This window comes from Mobula birostris, chromosome 13, assembly GCF_030028105.1.
Source record: "Mobula birostris isolate sMobBir1 chromosome 13, sMobBir1.hap1, whole genome shotgun sequence".
Classification (NCBI taxonomy): Eukaryota; Metazoa; Chordata; class Chondrichthyes; order Myliobatiformes; family Myliobatidae; genus Mobula; species Mobula birostris.
The window spans coordinates 104,419,171-104,443,774 of NC_092382.1; the positions used below are offsets into that span (position 1 = coordinate 104,419,171).

The 24,604-nt window shown below is 50.2% G+C and overlaps 1 protein-coding gene across 5 annotated transcripts in view; it reads right to left on the reverse strand.

Annotated features, from left to right (window-relative positions):
• Positions 1–536: 536 nt before the first annotated feature.
• LOC140207259 (C-type lectin domain family 12 member A-like) overlaps positions 537–24,604 on the reverse strand; it is a 33,292-nt gene continuing 9,224 nt past the window's right edge. For 3 of the 5 annotated variants that reach the window (XM_072275706.1, XM_072275707.1, XM_072275708.1), the window contains 8 exons: positions 19,210–19,386; positions 16,323–16,394; positions 12,277–12,396; positions 8,584–8,700; positions 6,785–6,937; positions 2,224–2,366; positions 1,796–1,860; positions 537–1,480 (listed from right to left, as the gene is read on the reverse strand). In XM_072275706.1, the coding sequence (XP_072131807.1) occupies positions 1,291–1,480; positions 1,796–1,860; positions 2,224–2,366; positions 6,785–6,937; positions 8,584–8,700; positions 12,277–12,396; positions 16,323–16,394; positions 19,210–19,386 (1,037 nt within the window). In that variant the 3' untranslated portion in view covers positions 537–1,290. Of the gene's footprint in view, positions 1,481–1,795; positions 1,861–2,223; positions 2,367–6,784; positions 6,938–8,583; positions 8,701–12,276; positions 12,397–16,322; positions 16,395–19,209; positions 19,387–23,036; positions 23,190–24,604 lie in introns of all 5 variants that reach the window. The other 2 variants (XM_072275710.1, XM_072275709.1) reach the window with 1 other exon arrangement.

The following is a 24,604-nucleotide window of genomic DNA, read 5'->3' on the forward strand; positions in this document are numbered from 1 at the left end:
TGAACACTCAGTGCTCAACCGCAGGAGACCCATTTCCTCCTGGGTTTCCTTATTGTCCTCTGGTTATTTCTAGTCTGAGTCTGACTCTGCAGGTACCTTTACCGGCGTCCATATCTCTGTCGTTATAGAGGGGATTAAAACGTTAGGAGTTTGAGCAGTAGTTGTCTGCCATTGAAAACTCGCGAATGTCTCAGGTTGTACGGCGGTGAGCATTCTGGTCAGTCACATGGCCGCCTGGTGTGGAGGCTGCAACGCAGAGGGTCGCCAGAGGCTGAAGACGTTTCTAGATCAATCAGCTCCATCACGGGCACAACTCTCCCCTCCATCGGGGACATGTTCAAGAGGAACCGCATCCATTACTGAGGACCCTCACCACCCGGGAAATGCCCTGTCATCATCAGTACTATCGGGGAGGAGGTACAGGAGCCTGACGGCCCGCACTAAACGGTTTAAAACAAGTTACTTCCCTTCCACCATCAGATTACTAAACGCTTCCTGAATCCATGATCACCCTCGATATTCAGCTATTTGCTGTTTTTATTAATTTTTGGAACTTACATTAAATTTGAATATTTCCGCACAACTAGTTGTGCAAATTATCAACTCTCAGGTGGTATCAGTCACAGACAACAGATCAGACCGTGATTGCGGTTACAAATATGCGCTGCAGACAGACAGGACATGTGGCACGCTGCTCGTCACTGAGTATAGGATTCGGGAGGTCACATTGCAGTTGTACAAGACATTGGTGAGGCCACACTTGGAGTACTGCATTTGGTTCGGGTCGCCCTGCTATCGGAAAGATGAACCGGAAAGAGTGCAGAGGGAGACTTACGAGGATGTTGCCAGAATTCGACTGGCTGAGTTGTGGAGACTGGGCTGGCGTGAGGAGATTATTCTTTGGAGAGCACGCATGACATTATAGAGGTGGATAAAACCCCGAGGGGCATAGATAGAGTGAGCGCGCACAGTCCTTTACCCCAGGGTCGGGTATCTGTGAATCAGAGTGCACAGGAGTGAGGTGAGAGTGGGTGGAGAGGAGGGGCAGAGATAACTCTGAAGGAGGGGTGGAGAGCGGTGCAGGGAGGGGAGAAGAGTGGGAGAGATGTCGAGAAAGAAGGAGATTGATGGGGAAAGAGGAATGTAGGAGAGTGTTGGGGGAATGAGATGCGAGTAGTGGAGGAGAATGGTTGGGGACGGACAGATTAGGGGAAGATGGAATTTGAGGATTAGGTGGATAAGAGAGGGGAAGAGAGACGGGGGAGAAAAAAAAACGGATTGCAATGTGTTTCAAGTTGGCCCTATGGACTGTTCACAGAGATTCTGGATCTTTTCAGAAATATCCGTGCACGAATGTGCACTCTTCTCGCAGATGAAACGGTGTTGACGATTGCAATAGATCCTCCATTCTTCCGAGTCGCAGCTACGACAGAAGAGCGTCCCATTGTAATCCTTGTACATAAAACGAGAAGCCACTTCCCTGTCAAAGGAGGTTAAACAATTTCAACAGGGTCAAAACAGCTCAAGCAGATCACCCGAGAACGCCACAAAATTAATCCCCTGACCCACTTTCCACACAGCCCCGCATCTATCCCGAGACTAATCCCCATGACCCAGTTTCTCCCCACAGACCCGTATCACTCCCCAAATTGTTGTCATTTCCCTACGCTCTCCCCCACAGCCATGTAACAGAATCCAATCTACTATCGCTCACTCCCCACATCACCGGTGCGTCACCAAACTAATCCCACTGCCCACTTCCCAAGTCACAGGCCAGTAACGACCTGAATCTCACCCGGCCTCGCAATTTCCAGTCCAGTATGTTTCGTATTCAAGGACGAGAGCTTTGGAAACAGCATTCTGCGAAATTAAACTTAATTAATTAATGTTTTTAAAGGAGCCTCCCACAATGCCTGAACCCATGAGTGTGGGATGGGACGATATGGAAGGAGTTTCAATCTGTGTCTGACCACGGGAGTGTGTTATGTGACCGTGCGGAGTGAGCTTCAAACTGTGTGTGAGCCAGGGAGTGTGCGAAGGAACGGCGTTAAGGGTTCTTCACGGTGTGTGACTCTGGGAATGTCTGATGGGACGATGTGGAAGGAGTTTCACACTGTGTCTCACACCAAGACTGTGTGGTGGGATGGTGTACAGGGAGGACAACTGTGTGTCTCACCCCAGGAGATCTTGATTATTGAAATTTCTTCTCATGATAAGACATACCTTTTCCTCGTTTGAATTTATTTCGAGCAGACTTGCATCAAATTCTGAACAATGTTTTTTCGCACCATCATAAGATTTTATAAACGTGGATATAAAATAACACCGATCTTCACTTTTGCTCCAGTCCTGAAGACACGTTTGATCTGCAACTCAGGAACAAGAAACCGTGAATCTCCCTCCATAGATCCCGTTGCATTGACTGGGATAAGAAAAAGTCAACCCCTCTCCACACCGTTCAAATGCAAACTCCCGGGATGAGACACAGAGTGAAGCTCCCTCCACACCGTCCTATCATACACTCCCTGGGTCAGACACACAGTGAATCTTCTCCACACCGTCCCATCACACACTCCCGGGGTCAGACACACAGTGAAGCTCCCTCCACACCGTCCCATCACAGTCCCGGGGTCAGACACACAGTGAATATTCTCCACACCGTCCCATCATACACTCCCTGGGTCAGACACAGAGTGAATCTTCTCCACACCGTCCCATAACACACTGCCGTGTTCAGACCCAGAATGAAGATCCCTCCATATCGTCCCATCACACACTCCCGGTGTCAGCCATAGAGTGAAGCTCCTTTCACACCGTCCCATCACACACACCTGGGTCCAGACACAGAGTGAAGTTCTCTCCACACCGTCCCATCACACACTCCCAGGGTCAGACACGCAAAGTGAATCTCCCTCCACACCGGCTCATCACACACTTCTGGGATCAGACAGAGAGCGAAGCTCTCTTCTTCTGAGCTATCACAGAGATTCGATGTCAAACGCAGAGTGAAGCTCATTTTGCATGAGCTCTTCACTCAGTCAGCGTCAGACGCACGAAGAAGTTATACCCGTCTTGCAGCATCATGCAGTATCATGCACTCCCGGGGTTAGACAGTAGGTGTCACTGTTTCCACAATGTCCCATCGCACTTTCCAAAGTCAGACACAAAGGGAAACTATTTCCACTCCGTCCCGTCACACACTCCCGGGGTCAATCAGTAGATGTCGCTCCTACCACATGGTCCCATCACACTTTCCAGTGTCAGATAAATCGTGGAGCTTCCTACACACTGTCCATCACACCGTCCCAGGATCAGACACAGAATGAAACTCACACCACACTGTTCTATCTCACACTCCCGGGGTAAAAGATGGAGTGAATCTCTCCCCTACTTCCCTGCCCCTCTCTCACCCCCTGTGATATGGAGCAGGGGAAACGGGGGATGTCATCTCACCTCTTCTCCTGGTGAGATTTTGGCAAATCTGAGCATTGATTTTGGTGATGGTTCTGTTGTTCGTTTAGAGCTGATTGAATTGATGATGGAGATCGGTGTGTATTTCATTCAGGGCTGAGAGATCGGAGTTGAGGACGGAGATGTTGTTTTCGAGGATGGAGCGAATGCTGTTGAAGACGGAAAGATTCTTCAGACAGGTTCTCTGGGAGCGATCCAGGAGGGACTTCTCCGATGTAAAATGAAATAAAACACTTTCAACCCCATCTCACCGTGGTCAGACACAGTCTGATGCTCCTTCTTCCCCGTCACCTCACACAACACAGGGGTCAGATACACAAGAAGCTCCCTCCGCACCGTCCTATCACACACTCCCGGTACCAGACACAGAGCGGAATTCTATCCTGGCAAGCGTCACCGTTCCCGTTGGCAGACACACCCACCCCCACCCCCACGCACTCACCTCCCACCCTCCATCGCCATAGCTTACCATCACACGCACACAGCGTCAAACACATAGTTCCATCACCCCATCATACACACCCGACATGAGAGAAGTGTCACGCACCGGTCCGCTGACGCCGTGCTTCTGTTGATTTCCTTTTCCCCGTGTTTTGCCTGGCTCCTTGATTGAAGCAGCTGATCCTCATTCGAACCGGCAGCATAAATCTGTCTCTCTACGGACCCATCACTCACACCAGAGCTCAGACACAGAGTGAGTCTCCCTCCACTCCTTCCCATCACACACACCCGGGAACTGACACAGAGTGAAGCTCCCTCCATACAGTCCATTCATACCTTCCCGAAATCAGATACAGAGTGAAACTACTTCGTCATCACAAGCACCCGGTCCAGTGAAAGAGTAGAACTCCCTGCAGGCCATCCAATCACACATTTTCTGACGGGTCAGAAACAAATTGGGGTTCTGTCCACAATGTCCCGTCACTCATTCTTGGGAACAGAGGAAGAATGAAGCTCTTGTCTCCAGTTCGCATCATATCCTCCGGGTTATACATACAGAGTGAGGCTCCTTCCACACTGTCCCATCGAAAACACACGGATTCAGCTTCAGACAGAAGTTTTCTCTCCAACACACTATCACACACACACTCTCTGCTTGTGTCAGACCTGGAGTAGAGTGGAACACCATCTAGGCACGCGTCACTGTTCCCGCTGTCAGACACACACATGACTCCACTAGCAAACGCACATCACACACCCACGAGACTATCAACGTGTAAATCTACCCCCTTATGTCCCATCACAAACTCCCTGGCGGCTCACAGAGCGCAGCATTCTCTGAATAGTCGCATCACACACTACTGTGTTCATACATAAATCGAAGCTCCGGCCTCATCCTCCCATGGCACACTCACGGGGTCAGACTTTCTCCACAACATCCAATCGCACAATCCTTGTCACATAGAATCAAGCAACACGCAGCAACGTTGATGGTGAACGCAGCAGGCCAGGCAGCATCTCTAAGAAGAGCTACTGTCTACGTTTCGGGCCGCGACCCTTCGTCAGGACTAACTGAAGGAAGAGCTAGTAAGAGATTTGAAAGTGGGAGTGGGAGGGGGGTCCAAAATGATGGGAGAAGACAGGAGGGGGTGGGATGGAGCCAAGAGCTGGGCAGGTGATTAGCAAAAGGGATATGAGAGGATCATGGGACAGGAAGCCCAGGGAGAAGGAAAAGGGGGAGGGAGAAAAAACAGATAGATAGAAGGCCACATCGGGAGCACCGGAATCAGTATATTACCCCAGCCGACTCACAGGTGAAGTGTCGCTTCATCTGGAAGGACTGTCTGGGGCCCTGAATGGTGGTAAGGGAGGAAGTGTAAGGGCATGTGTAGCACTTGTTACGCTTACAAGGAGAAGTGCCAGGAGGGAGATCAGTGGGGAGGGATGGGGGGACGAATGGACAAGGGAGTCGTGTAGGGAGCGTCCCTGCGGAAAGCAGGGGTGGGGCGGGGGGGGGGCGCGGAAATCTGCTTAGTGATGGGATCCCGTTGGAGGTGGCGGAAGTTACAGGGAATTATATGTTGGACCCGGAGACTGGTGGGGTGGTAGGTGAGGACCAGGGGAATCCTATTCCTAGTCGGGTGGCGGGAAGATGGAGTGAGAGCAGATGTGTGTGAAATGGGAGAGATGCGTTTGAGAACAGAGTTGATGATGGAGGAAGGGAAGCCCCTTTCTTTAAAAAAGGAAGACATCTCCCTCGTCCTGGAATGAAAAGCCTCATCCCGAGAGCAGATGCGGCGGAGACGGAGGAATTGCGAGAATGGGATGGAATTTTTGCAAGAGACAGGGTGAGAAGAGGAATAGTCCAGATAGCTGTGAGAGTCAGTACTCTTATAGTAGACATCAGTTTCCAAAGATAGAGACAGAAAGATTTAGAAAGGGAAGGAAGGTGTCCCCCTCGCCCTCCCACTTTCTGATCTCTTACTAGCTTTTCCTTCAGTTAGTCCTGACGAACGGTCTCGCCCGAAACGTCGACTGTACCTCTTCCTAGAGATGCTTCCTGGCCTGCTGCGTTCACCAGCAACTGTGACGTGTGTTGCGTGAATTTCCAGCATCTGCAGAATTCCTCCTGTTCACATAAAATGGCCGTCCCTCTGCACAGTCTCATCACTTACTCCCGGAGTCAAGACACAGAGAGAAGCTCCATCCGCACTGTCCCATCACACACTACCGGATTCAGACACAAAGTGAAGCTCCCTCTGCACCGTCCCATCACACACGCCCGGAGTCAGACACAGACTGAAGCTGTCTCCCCAGGATCCCATCACACACTCTCGGATTTAGTCACAGAGTGAAGCCCCCGCTGCAACGTTCCATCACTCACTCCAGGATTCAGACACAGAGTGAACCCCCCGCCTCACCGTCCCGTCACACACTCCAGGTTTCAGACTGAAACTCTCTCTCTACGGTGCCATACCACTATTCAGGAGTCAAGCATGGGGGGAAGCTCTCTGGCCCCTGCTCAGTCACACAAACCGCCTGTCAGACACGGAGCGAAGCGGGATCCATACTGTCACATCAGAGATTCCCGGAGTCAGAAATAGGGTGAAGCTGTAATGTTATGACTTCCGATCCCGTGGTTAGACACGGAGTGAATCCACCACCACAACATCCCGTCGCACACTAGTGGGTTCAGGGATAAGGTGAAACTTCCTCCACGCAACACCATCTCAGACTCACCGGTCCAACACAGAGGGAATCTCCCTCCACACCATCTCTTCACACATTCCCGATGTCAAGCACAGTGTGACGTTTCCTCTCATATGCCTGCCCTGTGATGCAGAACGGGTTAAAGAGGGGAATAATGCCTCACCTCTTCTGCTGGACAGAAGTTCACAGATTTGAGACTTGGTTTTGTTGACAGATCTGAACTTCGTTTCGATCTCGTTGATCTTGGATTGAAGGGTTGAGTTTAACGCACGGTAGTTTCGGTCGAGGGTGAACTTAGACTTGGCAATCTGTGACACTGAGAGAGATGGTAAAGGATGGTTAGCGTTTACAGTGACAGTTGAGTCAGCATCACCGTACGAGCGGGTCACACAGAGTGTTGTGTCAGTGTCACGGTGAAGGGTGTCATAGTGAGAGGCGTCGGCTTGTCCTGACACGCTGCGGGGTATATCAATGACCCGGTTCAGGTTCTGTTGTTGTCACAATGGGTGTCTGCGTCAGTATCGTGCGGGGCCTGTTCGAGTTGCTGTGAGGGTCGCGTCGGTGTCACTGTGATAGGTGTTTCTGTGCCGCGGCGAGAGTTGTGCCGTGTCACAAAGAAGTGTATCCCGATGTCACGGCGAGGGAAATGTCAGAGTAAGGGACCTGGTGGTGTCATGGTGAGTGGATTATCTGTGTCATCGTGTGGGGTGTGCTGGTGGCACAGAGAGGGGGTGTCTGTGACACGGTGAGAGGCATGTTATTGTCACGTTGGGTGTGACAGTGTCACGCTGACGTGTTTTGGTATAACATAGAACATAGAATAGTACAGCACAGTACAGGCCCTTCAGCCCACAATGTTGTGCCGACCCTGAAACACTGCCTCCCACATAAGCCCCGACGTTAGATTCCTCCATATACCAGTCTAGTAGTCTCTTAATCTTCACTAGTGTATCTGCCTCCACCATTGACTCAGGCAGTGCATTCCACACACCAACCACTCTCTGAGTAAAAAAAAAAACTTCCTCTAATATCCGCCTTGAACTTCCCACCCCTTACCTTCAAGCCATGTCCTCTTGTATTGAGCAGTGGTGCCCTGGGGAAGAGGCGCTGGCTATCCACTCTATCTATTCCTCTTATTATCTTGTACACCTCTATCATGTCTCCTGTCATCCTCCTTCTCTCCAAATAGTAAAGCCCTAGCTCCCTTAATCTTTGATCATAATGCATACTGTCTAAACCAGGCAGCATCCTGGTAAATCTCCTCTGTACCCTTTCCAATGCACCCACTTCCTTCCTATAGTGAGGAGACCAGAACTGGACACAGTACTCCAAGTGAGGCCTAACCAGAGTTTTATAGAGCTGCATCATTACATCACGACTCTTAAACTCTATCCCTCGACTTACGGAAGCTAACATCCCATAAGCTTTCTTAACTACCCTATCCCCCTGTGAGGCAACTTTCAGGGATCTGTGGACATGTACCCTGAGATCCCTCTGCTCCTCCACACTACCAAGTATCCTGCCATTTACTTTGTACTCTGCCTTGGAGTTTGTCCTTCCAAAGTGTACCACCTCACACTTCTCCTAGTTGAACTCCATCTGCCACTTCTCAGCCAACTTCTGCATCCTATCAATGCCTCTCTGCAACCTTTGACAATCCTCTACACTATCCGTGTCGCGGTTAGCAGTGTATCTGTGTCTCGTGGATGGTCGTGACTGTTCTACGGTGACAGCATTGTTCATGTTATGGTGAATGACGTGTCGGTGTCAGGATGAGTCTTGATTGTGTACGGTGAAGGCCGTGTCTTTATCACGGTTAGGGAAGTGTCCGTGTTATGGTGATAGGTTTTAATCGGTGTTACGGTAAGGGGCGTGTCGATGTCACAGTGAGGTTTCACGATAAAAGTTTGCTCCGCTCTCTTTATTTATGGTCTGACTCCACCCGGAGACCGTTCCACTCACCATGGATCGAGAGTCCGATCACTGTCACGATGAGGGCGGACGTAACTAGGCGGAGGATGCAGATCTGACGTTTGGATCTATTTCCGATCTTCAGTTTCGACTCCTGTTCATGCGCATCTGTGGAGAGACCACAAGACCATAACACCATCATATAAAGTAGCAGAAGTAGGCTATTCGGTCATTCGGGTCTGCCCCGCTATTCAATCATGGGCTGAACCAATTCATCCAGCCATTCCCACTCCCCTTCATACTCCCAATACCCTTTGATATCCTGGCAAAAGAAGAACCTATCTATCTCTGCCTTAAATGCACCAGTAAGTTGGCCTCCACAACAAATTCCACAGATTTACCACCCTCTGACTAAAGGAATTTCTCCGCATCGCTGTTCCACATGGACGATCTTCATTCTTGTAGTCGGGCCCTCCCAAAGCACGGGAACCAACTCTGCCATATCTAATCTGTTCACGCCTCTTAAAATTTGGAAAGTTTCCATGATATTCACAAGCCCATAAGACCATAAGACAAAGAGCAGATGTAGGCCATTCGGCCCATCGAGTCCATTCCGCCATTTTATCATGAGCTGATCCATTCTCCTATTTAGTCCAAATCCCCCGCCTTCTCACCATAACCTTTGATGCCCTGGCTACTCAGATACCTATCAATCTGTGCCTTAAATACATCCAATGACTTGGCCTCCACTGCTGCCCGTGGCAACAAATTCCATAGATTCAACACCCTCTGACTAAAAAGATTTCTTCGCATTTCTGTTCTGAATGGGCGCCCTTCAATTCTTAAGTCATGCCCTCTCGTACAAGACTCCCCCATCATGGGAAACAACTTTGCCACATCCACTCTGTCCATGCCTTTCAACATTCCAAATGTTTCTCTGAGGTCTCCCCTCATTCTTCGAAACTCCAAGGAATACGTTCCTCATATGTTAACCCTCTCATTCCCGGAATCATTCTGGTGAATCTTCTCTGTACCCTCTCCAAAGTGAGCACATCCTTTCTTAAAGAAGGAGACCAAAACAGCCCACAGTACTCCAAGTGAGGTCTCACCAGCGCCTTATAGAGCCTCAACATCACATCCCTGCTCCTATACTCTATTTCTCTAGAAATGAATGCCAACATTGCATTCGCCTTCTTCACTACTGACTCAACCTGGAGGTTAACGTTAAGGGAATCCTGTACAAGGGCTCCCACGTCCCGTTGCATCTCAGAACTTTGAATTCTTTCCATTTATATAATTGTCTGCCCGTTTATTTTTTCTGCCAAAGTGCATAGCCATACACTTTCCAACATTGTACTTCATTTGCCACTTCTCTGCCCATTCGTCCAATCTATCCAAGTCTCTCTGCAAACTCTCCGTTTCCTCAGCAGTACCGGCCCGTCCACCTATCTTCCTATCGCCAGCAAACTTAGCCACAAAGCCATCTATTCCATAATCCAAATCATTGATGTACAATGTAAAAAATAAGCGGCCGCAACACGGAACCCTGCGTCGCAGAGCTTTTTTTTTGTTGCCAATTTTCAACATTTTCCACTGGACCACCCATCTTCGCATCATGTGCAACTCAATAAGGCACCCATCCGCAATTCCACCCAGATTTTTTTTTTTTTTTTGTATTACATTACAGACAGGAGGTGGAATGAGCTCCGAGAGAAGTGGTGGAGGCAGATGAATTAGAAATTTGAAAATCCTGGGCGAATGACACGTGACGCTTCCAGAATGGCGTCGCTACGGTGAACCCTGACATGGTTGTGAAGTATTTGACATCACTCCGGTTCCGGAGGCAATGCGAGGACCCGCATCCTCATCGATGAGGGGTTCGTCTTTCTGGAATGTCAGCTCTGAGTAGGTGCAGGTAAAACCGGCTGGGAGAGAGAGTTGGAAAGGCAGATTTGGGAGAGAATGAGACAGCCGTAGAGAATTAGAGAGAGAGAGCCGTGGAGAGTGTGAAGAGACAACAGAAGAGAGAGAAGTGTAAGCGAGGGGGAGAAAGTGCCCGAGAGACGGCGAGGCAGAAGGTTTGGGAGAGTGGGGAGACAGAGTAGAGAGAGAAGAGACGGTGAAAGCGATGGACAGGGACGGGGACAGAGCGATAGGGCAATGGGCGGGAAAATGCGAGAGCAGTGCGGAGATGAGAACGAGGTGAGCAAAGGGAGAGAGAGTGAGAAACAGAGGTGGGGGGAGTGTGCTGTGGGAGATTGCAGAAAGACGGGAACAGTGAGACGGGAGTGAAGGTGCGAGTTAGAGCGAAAGAGAGGGTGATTGAGAAAGGAGAGTGTGCGGAGAACAGTGGGAAAGGGATGGGGAAGAGAGAGGAGAATTTTACTGAGGGTAAAGGGCCTGAGGAGAGAGTGTCGGGCAGAGGGAGATAGAGGTGGATAGGGAGGAGGGAAAAACGTGGAGTGGAGATCAGCGGAAAACGTGGGGACAAAGAGAGGTGGGAAGAACGGGTGGGGGTCGTGAAGAGATAACAGTGTGCGGAGAGGGCGAAGACAAGGGAAGTGGAAGGCAATAGAGGAAAGGTTTTGAGAGAGGGACAGGGTGATAGAGGAGGGGAGAGAGGGAGAGAGAATTATAAGGATGTTGATTGGAATGGAGAGCATGCCTAATCAGAATAGGTTGTGTGAACTCGGCTTTTTCTCCTTGAAGCGACGGAGGATGACAGTTGACTTAATAGAGGTGTACAAGGTGATGAGAAGCATTGATCGTCTGGATAGTTATAGGCTTTTCTTCATGAATTAGCTAGCACGGGAGGGCATAGTTTAAAGGTGGTTGGAAGTCGGGTAGATGAGCTGTCAGGTGTAAGATTTTTTTTTTACGCAGAGAGTGGTGAATTCGTGGAATGGGCTGCCTGCGGCGGTGCTGCAGGCGGAAACGATAGGTTATTTCAAGAGACTCCTCGATGCCAACACGGAGCTTAGAAAAATTGTGGGCTAAGGATATAGATGAGGTAGTTCTAAGGTAGGGAGATGTTCGACACAGCTTTGTGGGCCGAAGGGCCTATATTATACTGTATGCTTGCTATGTGTCTATGTTTCTATGGAGAGCTGGAGAAAGAACGGACTGGTGAGAGGGGGGGGAGGAGATAGATAGGGGTGGAAAATAGAGGAGAGAGAGATATACTGGATAGTCTGAGGCTCAGGGACAGTTGTCGGTCGAATTTGATCGGGAAGGACGGATCAGGCACGGATAGTAGAGGTAATGTACCTAGACTTTAATAAGGTCTCAGATGGTACACTATTCTGGGAGTCGGGAGGTCACGCTACACTTACGATGACGCAGCACTTGTTCAGTGATGGTCACCCGGATATCGGAAAGGCCACAGAGCTGGAAGGCTTACGGAAATGTTGGACTCGGTGGAGTGAGGGCGTGCAGGTTGGGTCCTTAATTCTTGGAGCGTAAGGGTGACCTTACAGGGACGTGTAAAATCACGAGCGGTGAATGCGTACTGTTATTTTCCCTAGACCTGGAGAATCGAGGACCAGAGCGCACAGGTCTAACGTGACAGGGGAAAGGGATTTAATTGGGAAGCCGAGTAAGAAACTTTTGTTATCCAGGTGGTAACCAGTCTGTGGAATGAGCTGACAGAGAAAGTGGTCAAAGCAGATGCATTAGAACCTTGGTTACGTGAGTGACCAAGTGACCCTCCACCCCCAAAATGACGTTATTTCTGCGAACTCTGACCTGTTTGTGCAGTGGTTGGCAGCCCGCCGGGTCTCAAGGCAATGGGGGGATCTTCGTCCTCATCGATGCGAGGTTCCTCTTTCCGAAAGTACAGCTCTGAGTAGGTGCAGTTCAGACCGTCTGGGAAAGAGAGTCGGACAGTCAGAGTTTAAAAAGGAAGGGTACTTCTAACGATTGTCTTTTCGATCGGGACAAGACGAAGGGCGTGAGAGCTGAGTTCTGAAAGATGATATTAAAAAAAAAACTTCTTCGTGTGCAAGAAGGACGATACTGCTCAGGCGTGTGACATGGTCCGGACACGCGGATAGTTAAAAAAAAAAACAAAAGACCACCCTATACCGTGGGCAGAAGTAGGGGCGGGCAGCGGAGTCAGAGGTAGCAGAGTGTAGCGCTTTGGCTCAATGGGCTTAGGCGGTAACGGGAACAGGTGACAGCGAGCGCCAACTTTTTTTTTTCCCCCCTTGGCGAATCGGCCCAGACAGACCTAGGGACAGCAGGGCTCACACAGCTAACGGTTTAAAAAGTTCGTGTGTTTGGCGAGGTAAGTGGGTGAGTAGACTTATTTTTCCTGTTTCATTCCTGTAGAATTAGATAGCATGCCTGCATGGTTAGTGTTTTGCTCAGGGTGTCAGATGTGGGAATCCTGGAAGACCTCCAGCCTCCCTGATGGTCACATCTGCGCCAGGTGCACCGAGATGCAGCTCCTCAGAGACCGTGTTAGGGATCTGGAGCTGCAGCTTGATGACCTACTGCTTATCAGGGAAAGTGAAGAGGTCATAAACAGGAGCAATAGGGAGGTAGTCATCCCTAGGCTACAGGGGTCAGAAAAGATGGGTGACTGTCAGGAGAGGGAAGGAAAATGCCCGGATAGTGAAGAGCACCCCTGTGGCTTCCCACTTCAGCAACAGGTATTTTTTTTTTTGGATGCTGTTGAGGGGGATGACCTGACAGGGAACAGCCACAGTGACCGGGTCTCTGGCACTGAGCCTGGCGCTGTTGTGCAGGGGGGAGGGAGGGAAAAGATGAACGCGGTAGTCAAAGGGGATTCCTTAGTCAGGAGAACAGACAGGAAATACTGTGAGCCCGATAGAGATCCCCACATGGTGTGTTGCCTCCCAGGTGCCAGGGTACGGGATGTCTCGGATCGGGTCCAGAATATTCTGAAGGGGGAGGGTGAGCAGCCAGTTGTCTTGGTACATGTTGGTACCAATGACATAGATAGGACAAAGGAGGAGGTCCTGAAGAGAGTTTTCCAGGAGTTAGGCTAAAGGATGCATGTCTCTGGGAGATGAACATCCAAGGATAGACGGTGTATCGGAAGGATAGGAAGGTAGGCAGATGGGTGGCGTGGCTTTATTGGTAAGAAATGATATTAAATCATTAGAAAGAGGTGACATAGGATCGGATGGTGCAGAACCTTTATGGGTTGAGCTAAGAAATTGCAGGGATAAAAAGGCTCTTCATTCCAGTTATATACGGGCCTCCAAACAGCTGCAGTGATGTGGACTACAAATTACAACAGGAAATAGCTTTTCAGAAGGGAAGTATCATGATAATTATGGGACATTCTAACATGCGAGTGGATTGGGAAAATCAGGTCCTCACTCGATCTCGAGAGAGAGAGTTTGTAGAATGTCTGTGAGATGGCTTTTTAGAACAGCTTGTTGTTGAGCCCAGTAGGGGATCGGCTGTACCAGACTGGGTAGTGTGTAATGAACCGGAAGTGATCAGAGAGATTGAGGTGAAGGAACCCTAAAGAGGCAGTGATCATAACAGGATTGAGTTCACTGTGAGATTTGAGAAAGAGAAGTCGAAATCTGATGTGTCGGTATTTCAGTGGATTAAAGGAAATTACAGTGGCATGCGAGCGGAACTGGCCAAAGTAAACTGGAAAGTGACACTTCAGGGAAGGACGGCAGAGCAGCAGTGGGTGGAGTTTATGCGAGAAGTGAAGACAAAATTTTCGAATGGAAAAAAAAAATACAACCGTGGCTGACAAGGGAAGTCAAAGCTAAAGTTAAAGCAAAGGAGAAGGCATACAAGGAAGCAAAAAAATACTGGGAAGACAGAGGATTGGGAAGTTTTTAAAAGCTTAAAGGTGGTGAAGAAGGGGAACGCAATGTTGGCATTCATTTCCAGAGGAATAGAGTATAGGAGCAAGGATGTGATGTTGAGGCTCTATAAGACACTGGTCAGACTTCACTTGGAGTACTATGGGCAGTTTCGGGCTCCTTATTTAAGAAAGGATGCGCTGACGTTGGAAAGGATACAGATAAAATTCACTAGACTGTTTCCGGGAATGAGAAGGTTAACAGATGAGGAACGTTTGTCCGCTCTTGGACTGTATTCCTTGGAGTTCAGAAGAATGAAGGGGGACCTCATATAAACATTTAAAAATTGAAAACCACGGACAGAGTGGATGTGGCAAAATTGTTTCACATGGTGGGGGAGTCTAGTACGACGGGACATGACTTAAGGATTGAGGGGCGACCATTCAGGACAGAGATGCGAAGATTTTTTTTTAGCCAGAGGGTGCTGAATCTGTGGAATTTGTTGCCATGGGCGGCAGTGGAGTCCAAGTCATTGGGTGTATTTAAGGCAGAGATTGATAGGTATCTGAGTAGCCAGGGCACCAAAGGTTACGGTAAGAAGGCGAGGGGAGTGGGACTAAATGGGAGAATGGATCAGCTCATGAGAAAATGGCGGAACAGTCTAATGGGCCGAATGGCCGGTTTCTGCTCCTTTGTCTTCTGGTCTAATAATGAAGAGAGTGAGAGCGGTAGACAATAGGGAGGGCGTCGGGGAGAGACGGGGGTGAGAGGAGGTGAGGGAATAGAGAGTGGAATAAGTAAGAAGGAGAATAGGGCTGAGGCAGCGAGAGAGAGGGTGAGGGAGAAGGGGCAGAGAGAGGAGAGACACCAGGAGGCAGAAAGGGAGAGCGATGCTCAGAGAGAGGGAGACAGAGAGAGTGGAAAACGATGGACAGAGAGGGGAGAGCGCGATGTGGGAATTGGGCAGGGAAATGCGAGAGAAAGAATGGGGAGAGAGAACGGAGAGAGAAAAGGGAGACAGTGGGAGAGTGGGAGAGGGGGAAGACTGTGTCGGGGGAGAGCGGAGTGAGAGGTCTGAGAGATGAAAGAGAGTGGAAAGAGAAGGGTGAGGGAGGGTCGGTAGAAGAGTGGGAGAGGGATGGAGAAGAGAGAACAAGAGAAATTCAGAGAGAGGGGAAAGAGCGAGGGGGAAGAGCGGCGGAGAGCGGGTGAGAGGGGTGGATATACAGGAGGAACAGGAGATGAGCGGCAAACTTAGGGGCAGGGAGAGGTGGAAAGAAAGGATGGGAGAACAGTGAGCGGAACAGTGGGGGGGGATGGTGAGAGTGAGCAGAGAGAGAGGGAAAGAGTGCGAGGGGGAGACCGAGAGTCCGAGAGTGGTAGAGACGGTGACTGTGATAAAGGAAAGACGGGAGAGAGAGGGGGCAATGAGAAAGGGCGAAGAGAACAGGTCGGTGGGAGATAGTCGGGGAAACAGTTAGAGAGTGACGGGAGAGAGGGTGAGAGGAGACGGGGTAAGAGAAGGGGAGGGTGGTTAGAGAACGGGAAAGAGGGAAAAGCGAGTGGGGTTAGAAAAGGGAGAGAGTGGTTAAGGATATATACCGCGCACCCTCCTCACCGTCTCTCCCAAGTGTTCCTCCTCGTCAACGCGACACGGTGTTAACGCATCTCCACCACCCCCGCCCCACAGCGCTACCTCCTCATTGCCCGTGCCTCCACACTACTCATGCTAAGCCATCTGTACCCGCCAATCGGTCCCAAAGCACACGCTACTCACTCCATCCCCGGACGCTCCCTTTATTCCGCCCCCACCCCACGGCGCAACACACCGCACACCATGAAAGACCGTTCTCTCCTCGTCAAATCTCTGACTCGTTCCCCCCATGTGAATCCCAAACACGGAATCACAAGGGTTAACTGTGTGCTTACCCTGAGATGTCTCGACAGAGTGGAAACATCAGCCAAACAGGAACAACCAACAAACGTGAAACTCACCTCGATCTGTCCGGATCCGGGGCTCCGAGACGGTCTTGAAATTAATTTCAGCGTACGATACATCAGGTTCAGCTGCAACAGAACAATAAGGGTCTGACACACACACAGTCCCGGGGTCAAACACAGAGTGAAATCCCTCCGCACCGTCCCATCACACACTCCCGGGGTCAGACACAGAGTGAATCTCCCTCCGCACCATCCCATCACACGCTCCCGGGGTCAGACACAGAGTGAATCTCCCTCCGCACCATCCCATCACACGCTCCCGGGGTCAGACACAGAGTGAATCTCCCTCCACACCGTCCCGTCACACACTCCCGGGGTCAGACACAGAGTGAAGCTCCTTCCACACCGTCCCATCACACACTCCCGGGGTCAGACACAGAGTGAATCTCCCTCCACACCATCCCATCACACACTCCCGGGGTCAGACACAGAGTGAATCTCCCTCCACACCGTCCCATCACACACTCCCGGGGTCAGACACAGAGTGAATCTCCCTCCACACCGTCCCATCACACACTCCCGGGGTCAGACACAGAGTGAATCTCCCTCCACACCGTCCCATCACACACTCCCGGGGTCAGACACAGAGTGAAGCTCCTTCCACACCGTCCCATCACACACTCCCGGGGTCAGACACAGAGTGAATCTCCCTCCACACCGTCCCATCACACACTCCCGGGGTCAGACACAGAGTGAAATCCCTCCGCACCGTCCCATCACACACTCCCGGGGTCAGACACAGAGTGCGTCTCCCTCCACACCATCCCATCACACGCTCCCGTGGTCAGAAACAGAGTGAGTCTCCCTCCACACCGTCCCATCACACACTCCCGGGGTCAGACACATAGTGAATCTCCCTCCACACCGTCCCATCACACACTCCCGGGGTCTGACACAGAGTGAATCTCCCTCCACACCGTCCCATCACACACTCCCGGGGTCAGACACTGAGTGAATCTCCCTCCACACCGTCCCATCACACACTCCCGGGGTCAGACACAGAGTGAATCTCCCTTCACACCGTCCCATCACACACTCCCGGGGCCAGACACAGAGTGAATCTCCCTCCACACCGTCCCATCACACACTACCGGGGTCAGACACAGAGAGCGTCTCCCTCCACACCGTCCCATCACACACTCCCGGGGTCAGACTCAGAGTGAATCTCCCTCCACACTGTCCATCACACACTCCTGGGGTCATGCACAGAGTGGGTCTCCCTCCACACAGTCCCATCACATTCTGCCAGGGTCAGACACAGAGTGAATATCCCTCCATACCGTCCCATCACACACTAACGGGATCAGACACAGAGCGAAGCTCCCTCCACTCCATCTAATCACACACTCCACGGTCTTCAGTGTGTGAATCTGGCACATACCATCCCTTCTCACACTCCCGGAGTCAGACACATCCTCATCGTGTATTCACACATACCCCTGGTCCAATATATAATGAGCCACTCTCCACACCGTCCCATCACTCACTCCCGTGTTCAGGTACATAATGAAGCTCGCTCTATACCGTCCCATCACACACTCTCGGGGTCAGACACAGAGTGAAGCTCCCTCCACACCGTCTTATCACATATTACCGGGATTAGGCACAGAACGAAGCTCCTTCACACCGCACCATCACACACTCCGGGGGTCAGACACCGAGATACACTCCTTCCAGACCGTCCCATCACACAGTCCCGGTTTAAGACACAAAGTGAACCTCCCACCATACCGTCCCATCACACACTCCCGGGATCAGACACAGAGTGAAAATCCCTCCACACTGTCCCATCACACATTCCCGGGATCTCACACAGAGTGAAGCTTCCTCTACACAATCCAAGCACACACTCCCAAGATCAACCACTAAACACCTTTACATCACGCACTCCCGGGATCAGACACAGATCGATGCTCCCTCCACACAATCCCAACACACACTCCAGGTGGTCTGACACAGAGAAAAGCTACCTCCACAACTTCACAGAACACACTTCCGGGATCGAAAACAAATATTGAAGCTCCCTGCACACCATTCAAGCACACACTCCCGGGGTGAGGCACAGAATAAAGCTTTCTCACAAGCTCACATAGCACACTCTCGGGGTCAGGCACAGAGTTAATCTCCCTCCACACCGTCCCACACACACTTGCGGGGTCATACACAGAGATTTGCTCCCTCCACAGCGTCCCATCACACTCTCCCGCGGTCAGACAGAGAGTGAACCTCCCACCATGCCGTCCCATCACATACTCCCGGGATAATACACAGAGTGAATCTCCCTCCAGACTGTCCCATCAGACACTCCCGGGGTCAGACACAGAGTGAAGCTCCCTCCACACCGTCTCATCACAAACTCCCGGGATCAGAGACAGAGTGAATCTCCCTCCACACCGTCCCATTACACACTCCCGGCGTCAGACACAGAGTGAGTCTCCCTCCACACCGTTCCGTCACACACTCCCGGGGTCAGACACAGAGTGAGTCTCCCTCCACAACGTCCCATCACATACACCAGGGGTCAGACACAAATTTAATCTCCCTCCACACCGTCCCGTCACACACTCCCGGGGTCAGACACAGAGTGAAGCTCCCTCCACACCGTCTCATCACAAACTCCCGGGATCAGAGACAGAGTGAATCTCCCTCCACACCGTCCCATTACACACTCCCGGCGTCAGACACAGAGTGAGTCTCCCTCCACACCGTTCCGTCACACACTCCCGGGGTCAGACACAGAGTGAGTCTCCCTCCACAACGTCCCATCACATACACCAGGGGTCAGACACAAATTTAATCTCCTTCCACACCGACCCATCACACACTCCCGGGGCCAGACACAGAGTAAAACTCGCTCCCTCCGTCTCCGTTCCCCACTCACCTCGAGAAGGACACCGTGAGTCCCTGTTTGTGAAATTTATATTGCTGTGAGTCTCGCTGTCGTCCATCCTGTCGCGAATTCTCTGCATTCTGGGTTCAGAAGGGGAAGCAACTGCTGTCAGAGGAAGCCCGTTTTGACACGGGGTCAGACCGACACGAGCAAACACCAGATGAATGGCTGTTAAAGAGAAAGGTCGAGAACAGTGGAGGAAGTACCGGGCCGGACGGAGACTGTGTGAGAATGCGTGTTTTCGAGAGGTGAGAGTGGTGGGTGGAGGAGGTGTGAAAGTGGGGAGAAAGAGGGGGAGGAGAGAATGAGGGAAAGTTGTGGGAGGTCGGAGAGAGAGAAATGGGTGACAGAGGACAGAGAGAGGGGATCGGAGGGGGGGCAGATGTAGGAAAGAGTGGGTATAGAGAGATGGAAACAGCGGGGCATATTTGAAGAGAATTTCGGAAAGAGAGGGAGCAAGCAGAGGGCGAGCTGACGGGGGAAGAAAAAAGAGAGAGAGAAAGGGACATGGAGGGGGCGAAGAAGAGTATGAGTGGGAGGAGAGAGAGTGCTACAGAGAGGGAGGAGGGATGCAGGGGAGGGACGATGGAGGGGGTAGAAAGAGAAGGGAGGGAGAAAGGAGTGGAAGATTGGTTTAGAGAGGGATGCAATGAGTGAAGAAGGGTTGGAAGAAGGGGCGATATGTGTCACTCATGCAGAGCCGCTATTGACGTTAGAAGTGTATTCCCTCCACCCAGCCTCTCCCCACCCGCGTTTGGTTCCCTGTTTGATCGTTGGACCCTCCCACTGCTCTGCTCATCGCCGGGGATTCAGACACTCTGTGTGTGAGAAACCACGGACCCAGGATAAACACCCAACACCCACCGAAGCATGTCAGCACCCTCCCTCCGAGTGAAATGAACAACTCCTCACAGTCTCCCCTCCCCCCTCGCTCTCTCTCTCTCTCTCTCCCTCTCTCTCCCAAATCTGCACCAAATTTACACCAGAAGAATTCGCTAAAAACAGATTGCCATTTTTAGACTACGCAGTGTTTAACAAAGAAAGTAGGTATGTGGATATTGAAGTTTACAGGAAACCAACGCACGATGATCGGTATCTAAGGTTTGACTCTTATCTCCAATTAGAACATATTTTGATGGTTATCAGTATTTCCGAGAAGTCTTCAAAGCGTGCGGCAAACTGACTGGTTCCTTATCAAAACAGAGAAAACAAAAATAGCTGGGACGTCAGCCCATAAGAGGGAGTTCAGGAGCTCTCTCAAACACCCTCCATTACCTTCAGCCTATCCCTTTCACTGTCTCCCTATCTATCCCCATGAATGTACCTATCCCGCTTGAGGTTCGCAACTCACTCTCTCTCTCTCTCTCTCTCTCTCTGGGCACTCTCTCGCCGTGTGCCTTTCCATCTCACTTCCCTCCTTACTAAGCCTTCTCTTTCTGTCCCCAAACACTCTGAACACCACCTTCTCTCTGCCCATTCCCTGCCCCGCGAACTGAGCTTTCACCTCATGGAACTGTGACAGGGTCGTTTCCAGGAAAGATGCCGCCGGCTGAACAGCGGGGATCGGTTACATTCCCCACAGTCAGTAAGGGCGGAGGCAACAGGAGAAGCGGGGTTTGGAACTGACGGTGGAAGGTTGGAGAAGATGGTGGTGGCTTGCGTGGCGATGTGCTGGGGCGCCTGTGTGTGTGTGTGTGTGTGTGTGTGTGTGTGTGTGTGTGTGTGTGCATGTGTGTGTGTGTGTGTGTGTGTATGTGTGTGTGTGTATGTGTGTGTGTATGTATGTGTGTGTGTGCGTGTGTGTGTGTGTGTGTGTGTGTGTGTGTGTCTGTGTGTGTGTCTGTGTGTGTGTCTGTGTGTGTGTGTGTATCTGTGTGTGTGTGTGTGTGTATCTGTGTGTTCTGGGAGGGAGACAGAGAGAGAGAGAGAGGGAGAGGGAGAGAGACGGAGAGAAGAGAGAGAAAGGGAGGGAGTGAGCCTCGGCATCGGCAGAACAAACTCTCCTGGAGTCAGATACCGAGTGAAGCTCCATCCACAACGTCCCAACACACTCCCGGGGTCAGACACAGAGCGAAACTCCCTCTACACCGACCATCACACACTCCTGGCGTCATAAGCAGAGTGAAGCTCCCTCCATAGAACCATAGAACATTACAGCACAGAAACAGGCCTTTTGACCCTTCTTGTCTGTGCCGAACCATTTTTCTGCCTAGTCCTTCTGACCTGCACCTCTACCATATCTGTCCATGCACATCCGGTCCATGTACCTGTCCAAGTCTTTCTTAAATGTTAAAAGTGACCCCGCATTTAACACTTCATCCACACTCCCGCCACTCTCTGTGTGAAGACCCCACCCCACGTTAATTTTAAACATTTCCCACATCACACTTAACCCATGTCCTCTGTTTTTTGTCTTGTATCTGTATTCCCAGATCCCTCTGTTCTACTGCACTCCTCAGAGCCCGACTATTTACCTTGTATTTCCTACCCTGGTATCACCTTCCAAAGTACAATACCTCATACCTGTCTGTATTAAACAGTCGTTTTTTTCTCCCAGCTGGTCTAAATACATCTGCAAGCTTTGAAATTCTTCCTCACTGTCTACTACACCTCCACTCTTACTATTATCAGCAAATTTGCTGATCCAATTTACCACATTATCATCCAGATCACTGATATAGATGACAAATAACAATTGACCCAGCACTGATCCCTGTGGCACACCACTAGTCACAGGCCTCCACTCAGAGAAGCAATCTTCCACGATTACTCTCTGGCTTCTTCCATTGAGCCAATGTCTAATACAATTTACTACCTCTCCATGTATACCGAACGACTGAATCTTCCTAACTAACCGCCTATACGGGACCTTGCCAAAAGCCTTACTGAAGTCCATGTAGACAAATTCGACTGCCTTCCCTTCATTCGTTTCCCTGGTAACCTCCTCATAAAACTCGAATAGATTTGTTAAATATGACATACCACGCAGAAAGCCATGTTGACTCTCCCTAATGAGTCCCTGTCTATCCAAATGCTTGTAGATTCTGTCCCTTAGTACTGCCTCCAATAACTTACTTCATACCGACGTCAAACTTACCGGCCTATAATTTCCCGGATTGCTTTCGGAGTCATTTTTAAACAACGGAACAACATGAGCCACCCTCCAATCCTCCGGCAGCTCACCCATAGATACCGACATTTTAAATATATCTGCCAGGGCCCCTGCAATTTCAAACACTAGTCTCCTTCAAGGTCCGAGGGAATACTCCATCAGTTCCTGGGGATTTATCTACTCTGATTTGTCTCAGGATAGCAAGCACCTGCTCTTCTTCAATCAATACAGGTTACATGTCTTCATTACTGTTTACATTATTACCTTTGACTCCATACCAGTCTCGTTAGTAAATGCAGATGCAAAAAACATTTCAGATGTCGCCCATTTCTTTTGGTTCCACACGTAACCGTCTACACTGATCTTTAAGAGGACGGATTTTATCCCTTACTATCATTTTGCTCTTAGTATACCTGGAGAAGTTCCTTGGATTATCCTCCACCTTGACTGCCAAAGCAAACTCACGTCTTCTTTTAGCCCTCCTGTTTTCTATCTTCGGTATTTTTTGCACTTTTTATACTCCTCAAGCACCTTATTTACTCCCTGTTTGCTATACATGCAGACATCTCTCCGTTTCTCTTAATCAGAGTTCCAATATCCCTCTGGAATCAAAGTTCCTCACTCTTCCTCATTTTGACTTTAATCCTGACAGGAGCATACAAACTCTGCACTTTCCAAATTTCTCGTTTGAAGGCCTTCCACTTACCAATCACATCCTTGCCAGTGAACAATCTGTGCTAATCCACGGTTTTTATATCCCTTCTCATTTCTTCAAAATTTGGAGTCCAGCCCGGCTATAATGTCGTAATTCCATGTATCAATGCATGCCCTCGGCTCGTCAGCCATCCCCACAATACACCTTGCATTGAAATAGACACACCTCAGAAGATCATTGCCACCATACACAACGCTTCTATTTGTGACCTTGCATGAATTTTTCACATAATTTCTTTTCATCCCTGCTGCACTATCTGTTCTGCAACTCTGGTTCCCGCCCCCCTGCAAATCTAATTTAAATCCTCCCCCCCGCCCCAGTGGCACTGACAAACCTCCCTGCAAGGATATTGGTCCCCTTGTGGTTCAGATGTAACCCGTCTCTCCTCTTGGGAGTCCTCGTGCAGGATACCCCTAAGGCTAACCTCCAGGTTATGTCGGTGTTGAAAAAAATAGATGCAATTTTGGCATTCATTTCCGGAGGAATAGCGTATAGGAGCAGGGATGTGATATTTAGGCTCTATAAGACACTGGTAAGTCCTCACTTGGAGTACTGTGGGCAGTTTTGGTCTCCATATTTAAGAAACGATGTGCTGAAGTTTGAGAGAGTTCAGAGAAGATTCACTGGAATGGTTCCGGGAATGAGAGGGTTAACATATGAGGAACGTTTGTCCGCTCTCGGACTGTACTCATTGTAGTTTAGAAGAATGAGGGGAGACCTCACAGAAACATTTCGAATGTTAAAAGGCATTGACAGACTGAATATGGCAAAATTGCTTCCCATGATGGGGGACTCTAGTACGAGAGGGCATGACTTAAGGATTGAAGGACACTCATTCAGAAGAGAGATGCGAATATATATATATATATTTAGCCAGAGGGTGGTGAATCTATGGAATTTGTTGCCACGGGCGGCAGTGGAAGCCAAGTCATTGGGTGTTTTTAAGGCAGAGATTGATAGGTATCTGAGTAGCCAGGGCATCAAAGGTTATGGTGAGAAGGCGGGGGAGTTGGTCTAAATGGGAGAATGGATCAGCTCATGATAAAATGGCGGATCAGGCTCGATGGGCTGAATGGCCGACTTTTGCTCTTTTTGTCTTAGGGCCTTCCTCAGCCACGTGTTCATCCTCCAGAGCATCCTATTCTTACCCTCACTGGCCCGTGGCACAGGTAGCAATCCTGAGATTACCACCCTCGAGGTCCTGCTTTTTACCTTCCTACCAAACTCTCTATACTCACTCTTCAGGACCCTCTCACTCTTTCCTCCTACGTCATTGGTACCGATGTGTACCATGACATGTGGCTGATCACCCTCCCACTTGAGAATGCTGTGCAGGCGATCAGAGACATTCCTGACCATGGCACCCAGGAGGCAACAAAGCATCCGGGAGTCTCTGTCACTACCACAGAATCGCCTATCTGTACCTCTAACTATCGGGTCCCCTATCAGTACCATTCTCTTCTTCTTCCAGCCTTCCTTCTGCACTGCAGAACCAGACTCAATGCCAGAGATCCGGCTGCCGCTGCTTCTCCCAGGTAAGTCACCAAATCAGTATACAA